This window comes from Meleagris gallopavo, chromosome 18 (assembly GCF_000146605.3).
Source record: "Meleagris gallopavo isolate NT-WF06-2002-E0010 breed Aviagen turkey brand Nicholas breeding stock chromosome 18, Turkey_5.1, whole genome shotgun sequence".
Taxonomy (NCBI): domain Eukaryota; kingdom Metazoa; phylum Chordata; class Aves; order Galliformes; family Phasianidae; genus Meleagris; species Meleagris gallopavo.
In genome coordinates this window covers 309,104-318,035 of record NC_015028.2, presented here as the reverse complement: position 1 = coordinate 318,035, position 8,932 = coordinate 309,104, and the positions used below count along the sequence as shown (strand labels likewise).

General features: G+C 57.1%; 1 protein-coding gene across 1 annotated transcript in view; it reads left to right on the top strand.

Annotated features, from left to right (window-relative positions):
- Window positions 1-8,909, top strand: part of LOC100542141 (non-receptor tyrosine-protein kinase TYK2) — a 9,690-nt gene extending 781 nt beyond the window's left edge. The window contains exons 3-20 of the mRNA XM_019621205.2: window positions 6-130; window positions 456-579; window positions 1,027-1,171; window positions 1,726-1,889; window positions 2,233-2,617; window positions 2,844-3,020; window positions 3,266-3,423; window positions 3,494-3,617; window positions 4,079-4,271; window positions 4,359-4,468; window positions 5,029-5,208; window positions 5,289-5,376; window positions 6,150-6,277; window positions 6,609-6,744; window positions 7,148-7,299; window positions 7,388-7,538; window positions 7,727-7,824; window positions 8,237-8,909. Coding sequence (XP_019476750.1) covers window positions 6-130; window positions 456-579; window positions 1,027-1,171; window positions 1,726-1,889; window positions 2,233-2,617; window positions 2,844-3,020; window positions 3,266-3,423; window positions 3,494-3,617; window positions 4,079-4,271; window positions 4,359-4,468; window positions 5,029-5,208; window positions 5,289-5,376; window positions 6,150-6,277; window positions 6,609-6,744; window positions 7,148-7,299; window positions 7,388-7,538; window positions 7,727-7,824; window positions 8,237-8,596 — 2,998 coding nt within the window. The 3' untranslated portion in view covers window positions 8,597-8,909. The remainder of the gene's footprint in view (window positions 1-5; window positions 131-455; window positions 580-1,026; window positions 1,172-1,725; window positions 1,890-2,232; window positions 2,618-2,843; window positions 3,021-3,265; window positions 3,424-3,493; window positions 3,618-4,078; window positions 4,272-4,358; window positions 4,469-5,028; window positions 5,209-5,288; window positions 5,377-6,149; window positions 6,278-6,608; window positions 6,745-7,147; window positions 7,300-7,387; window positions 7,539-7,726; window positions 7,825-8,236) is intronic.
- The last annotated feature ends 23 nt before the right edge of the window (window positions 8,910-8,932 follow it).

Here is an 8,932-nt window from a genome sequence, read left to right as displayed (position 1 = left end):
GTGAGCCCCCCCGGCGTCGCCATTTTCCTGCACAGGGAGGGGGATGGGGGTGGGGAGGAGCAATGGTGGAGTGATGGGAGCAGAGCGCCGAGCGCTGAGGAGATCTGCGTGGAGTTGGCACGGCGCCTCGGTGAGAGGGAGCTTCGTTAGCCACTAATTAAAGGGGGGTGGTGAGGAGGTTCTGTGGTCCTGTGATCTGTAAGAACCTTTCCAACCCATCCTGTAGTCCTGTGATCTGTAAGGACTTTTCCAACCCATCCCATGGTCCTGCGTTCTTTAAAGACCTTCCTTACCCACCCCATGACTCTACACCTTCCAGGACCCTCCTATCCCACAGTTCAGTGACCTTCCAGGACCTTCCCAACCCACCCCATAGTTCTGTGACATTCCAGGACCCCCCTGCCCCCACCCCCCAGTTGTGTGACCTTCCAGGACCTGCCTGGCTGTCCCCACAGGCATCTCCCCCCGCTGCGCGGCGCTGTTCGCGCTGTACGATGCACCTTCCAGGACCTGGCTGCCACCCAACCACCGCTTCGGTGCCATGGAGGACCGTGACCGCCGCCTGCACTTCCGCATCCGGTGAGCCGGGTCCTGTCAGCTCACAGCTACCCTGGGGTGGGACTGACCAGGTTCTTGAAGAGAACAAAAGGATGGAGTGGTTGGAGTGGAAGGGTCCTGGAAGGTTGTAGAGCCATAGACTGGGTTGAGAGGGTTCTGGAAGGTCACTGAGCCATGAAGTGGGTTGGAAGGGCCCTTACAGATCACAGAAGCATGGGGTGGGATAGGAAGGCCCTTAAAGATTAGAAAGCCATCAGATGGGCTGGAAAGGTTTTTACAGATTGAAAATGCAGGGGTTGTGTGGGAAAGGTCCTTACAGGTTAAAATTGCACAGGATGGATTGGAAAAGTTCTTACAGTCAGGAATAAAAAAAAGTGGGACGAGTTGGAAAAGTCCTTACAGATTAAAAAGCATCAGTAAGCTGGAAAGGTCCTTACAGATCACAGAACCACGGCTCTCCCACCTCAGGTTCTACTTCCGGAACTGGCATGGCATGAACGAGGCGGAGCCGGCCGTCTTCCGCCATGCGCCGCGGCACAACGAGGGCACCGGAGAGAAACCGCGCGGCACAGCCGTGCTCGACAGGGCATCCTTCCAGTATCTGTTTGAGCAGGTGGGGCAGGTCCTGAAAGGTCAAATAAATAAGGGATAGTTGGTTTGTAAGGGTCCTTAAAGATCAGAGAACGACTAATTGATTGGGTTGGAAAGCTGCTAAAAGGTGATAGAGTCATGGAATGGGTTGGAAAGGTCTTTAAAGGTTATAGAGTTATGGAATGGTTGGATTAGAAGGGTTCTTAAGGATCATAGAGCCATGGAATGGGTTGGAAATGTCCTTGAAGATCAAATAATTATGAAATAGTTGCACTGGAAGAGTCCCTAAAAGTCATGGAAGCATAGGATGGTTGGGTTGGAAGGGTCCTGAAGGTGATAGAACCATGGGAAGGGGTGGAAGGGTCCTTAAAGATAATAGAAGAACGGAATGATTGGGTTGAAAGGGTCCTTAAAGGTTGTAGAACTACAGAATGGGTCAGAAAGGTCCTGGAAGGTAAGGGGACTGTAGAATGGGTTGGAAGAGTTCTGGAAGGTCATAGAACTGTAGGAAAGTTGGATAGGAAGCCTCTTTCAAGCTCTCTTCCCATCACCATGTGGTGTTCTCCTTTTCCACAGGGAAAATTCGACTTCATTAACGATGCAGCATCATTAACGGACTTCCAGTCGGAGCAGGAAGTGCAGCGCTTCAAAAATGAGAGCCTGGGCATGGCCGTGCTGCACCTCTGCCACATCGCCCTCCGCGGCGGCCGCTGCCTCGAGGAGGTGGCACGGAAATACAGGTGGGCACCCATGGGGGTGGGATTTGGAGGGGCGTAGGGAGGGATTTGGGATGTGGTGTGGGAACGTCGGGGGTACGGGGTGGGATTTGAGGGGCTGTTGGGTGGGATTTTGGGTCAGGGTTTGGGGATTTGAGGTGGGAACGCAGGGGAGTTTGGGTGGGGGTTTTGGGTCCAGATTTGGGGTCAGGATTTTGGGTCGGGATTTGGGGGTTGGGTTTTTGGTTTTGGATTTTGGGTCGGGATATTGGGGTTGGATTTTGGGTTGGGATTTGGGGATTTGGGGTCGGAGCATTGGGACATTCCAACAGCACTTGGGCTGTTCCCACCCTCTTCATCCCCACAGCTTCAAGGCATGCATCCCGCGCTCCTTCCGGCTCCAGATCCAGCAGAGCAGCGCCGTGACGCGGCTCCGAATGAAGAACGTCTTCCGGAAGTTCGTGCGGCGCTTCCAGCGGCACACAGTGGGCGCGGGGACGCTGACGGAAGAGGACGTCATGTTCAAATATTTGGCCACTTTGGAGCTGCTGGCCCCCCGCTTCGGCACCGAGCGCTTCGCCGTGCTCTCCTTGGACGTCTCCAACGAAGGGGAGAAGGCGCAGCCCTGCGGCAATGGGGGGCACGAGATGGCGGAGCGCGGGGACGCGGCGGCCCCAGGGGACTCTTCGGTCAGCCATGAGGTTCTGGTCAGCGGTACCACTGGGATCCAGTGGCGGCCCGTGCCCAGCGAGGTGAGTTTGTGGGGGGGTTGGGATGGGTTTGGGTTGGGAGGGTCTTTAAAGGTGGTAAAATGGGGTTGGATTTGGGCTGGAAGGGTCCTTAAAGATCACGGAACCACAAGATACGTGGAAAAGGTCCTTGAAGGTCATAGAACAAGGTGACCGTTGTGTTGGAAAGGGCCTGGAGGCCCCCCCAGCCCCATCCCCACTGTTCCCAACGCTCCATTTCGCTCTGCAGAGCGTTGAGGTCATCTCCCACCGCGGATATTTCGGGCGGAGGAGCAGACGGAAGGATCCGGAACCCCCGGCACCGCCGGAGCCCCCATGGGTGCACTTCTGTGACTTCCAAGAGATCACCCACATCGTCGTCCAGGACTGCAGGGTCTGCGTCCACCGGCAGGACAACAAGTGCATGGTGAGCACCGCGGTGGGAAAGGGGGGGTTGGTCCTTGTTGGAGTTTTTCGGGTGGAGTTTGAGTGGATTTGGGGCTGCTTGGATGTGGAAGATGGGAAGGACCGACGGGGTTTGGGTTGACCCAAGGGTTGACTCAGTGGTTGACCAACAAGCCAGCAGAGACCCAGAGGTCCCCTCTAACCCCTTAACTTCTGGGATTTGGGGACTCTGCTTCCCCACACCTCATTGCCTCCCCTTCCTCCCAGGAGGTTCTCCTCCCATCCCACCCGAGCGCTCTCTCCTTCATCTCACTGCTGGACGGATACTTCCGACTGACGGCCGACTCCAACCACTACCTGTGCCACGATGTGGCCCCACCGCGCCTCGTCATGAGCATCCTCAACGGCATCCACGGCCCCATGCAGTGCGTCCCGCGCCCCGCTGCAACGCCCCGCATCCTCAGGGGGTTCCCCACAGCGTTTCCCCTTCCCCAGGGAGGAGTTTGTCTTCGCCAAACTGCGTCAGGAGGAGCACGAGGAGGGGCTCTACGTCCTCCGCTGGAGCGTCCTCGACTTCGATAGGGTGATTCTGGCCGTGGCAAAGAGGGACCACCAGGAGGTACCGCAGCTGTCCCGCATCGGGGGGAGGAGACCCGCACGTATTGTTGCTGGGATTTGGAAATCTGCTGATTTGGGGGTTCTGTCTGAGCTCAGGTGCTGCAGCAGAGCTCAGTGTGGGAGGTGGAAGGGAGTGGAATCGATATGGGGCGTTCTTCTCTAGTTCCTGGGCTGTGTTGTTAATTTGTGTTGCTTGGTGAGAGGAGTGGGAAAGGGGAAAAGCTCCGCGTGCCCCATTTGGGGATTGAGGTTGGGAACCCAATGGGATCCACCGGTTCCATTAGGAATACAATAGAATCTACCAGTTCCCATTGGGAACTTGATGGGATCCAGTAAGTCGTTTTAGGAACCCAATGGACTCCACCAGTCCCACAGGGAACCCAATGGTCTCCGCCAGAACCTGAAGGGCTCCTCCAGGCATTGGCTGACAGATCAGTGCCAACACCACCCCCTGTCCCACAGGACCCCGCTGTGCCGGGAGGCCTCCAGTTCCGCCAGTTCCGCATCCAGAAGAAGGGCAGCTCCTTCGTGCTGGAGGGCTGGGAGCGTGAATTCCCCACCGTGCGGGCGCTGCTGGACGCCCTCCAGGGCTGCACGCTGCGCTCCGGCGAAGACAGCTTCACGGTGAAGCGGTGCTGCCTGCCCAAACCGGGAGGTTCGGCCCAATTCCCCTTTCCTTCTGCCGCGGAGAGGGGCGCAGCGCTGTTGGCGCAGCCCGGTGGATGTCGGTTCCTTCTGGCAGAGATCTCGGATCTGCTGATCACCACGCAGAAGGTGAAGGACAACGCGAAGCGGATCCTCAACCTGACCCAGCTCAGCTTCCACCAGATCCGCAAGGACGAGATCACTCAGGTTGGGGGGCTCAGCCCCAGATCTGTGTGGTGTGGGGGCAGGAGGGAGACCTGGAGCAATCCCAGAGCCGTGGGGGGTGGAGGGGATCTCTGGGGATCCCCCAGTCCTACCTGCAACCAAAAAAAAACAACTGTTGGCCAGCTGATGGTCAGCCGTTGGCCACAGGGGCACCAGGGGCCATCTTGGCCCATGAGGGCGTGCTGTCAACTTGTGGTCAGCCATTGGCCAACCGTTGGCCACCGGGATGTCAGTGGCCATCTTGGCCAACGAGGGCACATCGTTGGCTCGTGGTCAGCTGCTGGTCAGTGGTTGGTCACTGGGACGTCTGTGGCATTGTGGCCAATGAGGGCATGCCATTGGCTTGTAGTCAACCAATGGTCAACCATTGGCCACCGGGATGCTAGTGGCCATCTTGACCAAAGAGGGCACGCGAGCGGCTCGCAGTCAACCAATGGCCACCAGGATGCCAGTGGCCATCGCAGCCAATGAGGGCACACCATCGGCTTGTGATCAGCCATTGGCCACCAGGCCACCCTCTGCCCTTTTCCTCCCACCCTCAGCGAGCCCACCTGGGCCAGGGCACCCGCACCAACATCTACGACGGCGTCCTGAACGTCCGCGGCGCCGCCGGGCCCGACGAGGCCGAATACTTCTCCACCGAACAGAACAACAACAGCGACGGCCGCGAGATGCACGTGGTGCTCAAAGTGTTGGACCCCACCCACCGTGACATCGCCCTGGTGAGACCCCCGCCCACCACTCACCGCCCGCCGGCGCCACGCTGGGGTGGCCGCGGGTCTTTGGCACGTTTTCTCTGCAGGCGTTTTTCGAGACAGCCAGCTTGATGAGCCAAGTGTCGCACGTCCACCTGGCCTTCGTGCACGGCGTCTGCGTGCGGGGATCCGAGAGTGAGTGATTCCATGCTTTTTGTCCCAGAAAGTGAACGGGGCGCCCACCCACAGCGGGGGGTGGGACTGAGGGGGCTTGAGAATGTTTCTGTTCTGGCTGTGCTGCGTTTTGGTTGTTTTGTGATCTGTAAGGATCCTTCCTGCACAACCGTTCCGTGGTTTTATGGTTCTGTCATCTTGAAGGACTTTTCCAACCCGAACCCAACCCATTTTATGACTTTAAGGACCCTTCCAACCCAATCATTCCACAGCTCTGTAGTCTTAAAGGACCCTTCCAACCCACTCTGTGGTTCTGTAACCTTTAAGGACCCTTCCAACACATCCCATGGTTCTGTGGTCTTCAAGGTCCTTTTCAAGCTAAATGTTCTGTGCTTCTGTGATCTTGAAGGACGCTTCCAACTCAAACCCAGCTCATTCTGTCATCCTGTGACCTTTAAGGACTTTCCCAACCCAAATCTCTCTCTCATTCTGTGGTTCTATGATCTTGAAGAACTCTTCCAACCCTTTCCGTGGTTCTGCGATCATCAAGATCCCTTTCTATGTAACCCATTTTGTTACCTTTAAAGACCTTTCCAAACCAACCATTCTATAGTTCTGTGGTCTTTAATGACCCTTCCAACCCACTCTGTGGTTCTATGACCTTTAAAGACTCTTTCCAACCCAAAACCAACCCATTCAATGACCTTTGAGGACTCTTCCAACTCAAACCCAACCAAATCTATTGTTCTGTGACCTTCAAGGACCTTTCCAGCCCCCCCCATTTCCATCTACAGATATCATGGTGGAGGAGTTTGTGGAGCACGGCCCTCTGGACGTCCTCCTGCGGAAGGAGAAGGGCAGAGTCCCCGTGGGGTGGAAGATCACAGTGGCCAAGCAGCTGGCCAGCGCCCTGAGCTACCTGGTGAGAACCAGGGGGAGACAGAGGGGGGGTCCCCATAGTTGCCTAAGAGTGCAGAGACACCCATTTTTGGGGGGTTTGACCAACGGTTGGCCAACTGTTGACCAGTGGTTTACCAATGGTTGACCAGTGGTTGACCAACGGTTGCTCAGTAGTTAACAAATGGTTGACTACTGATTGACCAATGGTTGTCTGATTATTGAGCAGTGGTTGACCAGTGGTTGACCAACAGTTGCCCATAAACCAGCAGCATGCCCCGGTGGCCAAAACCAACCGGGCTGGGGGGGCGAGAGGTGACCCCAACCCCACACAGCACCTCTCCCTGCTCCCCCAGGAGGACAAGAGCCTGGTGCACGGCAACGTGTGTGCCAAGAACGTCCTGCTGGCGCGGACGGGGTTGGGTGATGGCACGCAGCCCTTCGTCAAGCTCAGCGACCCCGGGGTCAGCTTCACCGCGCTGACCCGAGAAGGTGAGGTGTCCCTCTTGTCCTCCCTGCGTCACAGGAGTTGGGAAGGAGTTGGGATTACAGTTGGGATTGGGGTTATGGTTATGATTAGGATTAGGATAGCATTAGTGTTGGGGTTAGGGTTCCATTTAACTTTAGGATGTGGTTGGGACTGGGTTGGAATAGGGTTAGGGTAGAGTTAGTGATGGGATCGGGTTAGGGTTGGAATCAAGACCTACTGGGAGCCCCCACTGGGATCCCGTCCTATTGGGAGCCCTCTCCTTCCTGAGACCTCCTACTGGGAACCCCCTCCTACTGGGACCCACCCCTACTGGGAGCCTCCTAACTACTGCTATGCTCTCCTACTGGGACCCCCTCCCTGCATCCACCACACCGTGTCTCCTTCCCCCACCCCTCACCCCCCCAGAACGGGTGGATCGGATCCCATGGATCGCCCCAGAATGCATTCAGGACGTGGGGAACCTCCACCCGGCCGCCGACAAGTGGAGCTTCGGCACCACACTGCTGGAGATCTGCTTCGACGCCGACGTCCCCCTGAAGGAGCGTACCCCGGCCGAGGTTCCCCCATCTCCACTCTCCCTACACGTGTTCCCTGGTGAGGAGACCCTAAAACTCATATTTGTTTTTTCAATTTTTTTTTTCCTAGAAAGAGCGTTTCTATGAGAAAAAGCACCGCCTGCCTGAGCCGTCCTGCCAGGACCTGGCTGCCCTCATCCAGCAATGCCTGAGCTACGCGCCCGCCGAGCGACCGTCCTTCCGTACCGTCCTGCGGGACCTGACCCAGCTGCAGCCCCACAGTGAGGCCCTGCCCCACACCCCCTCCGCCCCATAGAAGCTTTTCCCATTGGGTCATGGTGGTCCTTCACTGTTCCCATCGCTCCTTCTTAATTCGGGGACCGGAGCAAAAATGGTGTCCGTATGGCATTGGTGGGAGGCACAGAGTGCTCAGATCCCACCCCCCCCTCATAACCTCTGTCCCTTCCAGGCCTCATGGACGTCTCCTCCGTCAACCCTGACCTGACTGTGTCCGACCCCACCGTCTTCCAGAAGCGTTACCTGAAAAAGATCCGCGAGCTGGGGGAGGTTGGTCTTCAGTGGTGGTCTTCAGTGTGGGTCTGGGTGAAAGGATGGGCTGAGGGGGGCCTCATGGGGCAGGAAGGACCTCATGGGGTGGAGAAGGACCTCATGGGGTGGAGAAGGACCTCATGGGGTGGAGAAGGACCTCATGGGGTTCTACAAGGCCAAGTGTAAGGTGTTGCTCCTGGGGAGCCACACACAGCAGTGTGGACTGGGGCTGAGCTGCTGTGGAGAAGGACCAGAGGAGGTCCTGGTGGCCAGCAGTTGACCATGGGTCGACCATTGGTTGGCCATCAGTTGACCTTTGGTTGGCCATTGTTTGACCATGGGTTGGCCATCATTTGACCATTGGTTGCCACAATCCCAAGTACGCTGCTGACCCCGTTGCGCGTCCCCAACACGGTGTGCGTCCTCACAGGGTCACTTTGGCAAGGTGGGCCTCTACTGCTACGACCCCACCAACGACGGGACGGGTGAGATGGTGGCTGTGAAGTCCCTGAAGGCCGGCTGCAGCCCACAGCTGTTGGCCAGCTGGAAGAAGGAGATCGCCATCCTGAAGACCCTCTACCACGAGAACATCGTCAAATACAAGGGCTGCTGCAGCGAGCAGGGTATGGTGGGAACACCATGGGGCCGCCCCCAACAACAGCTTGGGGGTGCTGAGAAGGGAATTTGGGGGGTTTCTATGGTTGAGTTTTGGGATGTCTCACAGAACATTGTTGGGGTTGGGTTTGGGTCACTTCTCATGGCTGGGGTCGTGGTTGGAGGTCTTGTTTGAGGTTTGGGATCTCTGTCGTGTTTGGAGGTCCCGGTTGGGGTTTTGGATGCCTCTTGGGGTTGGGATTGGGGTTGGGTTTGGGTCACCTCTCGTGGTTAGGGTTGAGGTTGGGATCATGATTGGGGTTTGGAGCACATCTTGTGGTTGGGGTCATGGTTGGGATTTGGGTCATCTCTCCTGATTGGGGGCATGGTTGAGGTTTGGGGTCACTCTGTTGGATGCTCCAAATGCAATTTGGGGGATTTCCCCTTCCTGGTTGGGCTTTGGGTCACTTCTCATGTTCGGGGGTTGTGTTTTGGGGCATTGGACCCCAATTTTGGGCTTCCTCTGCCCCCC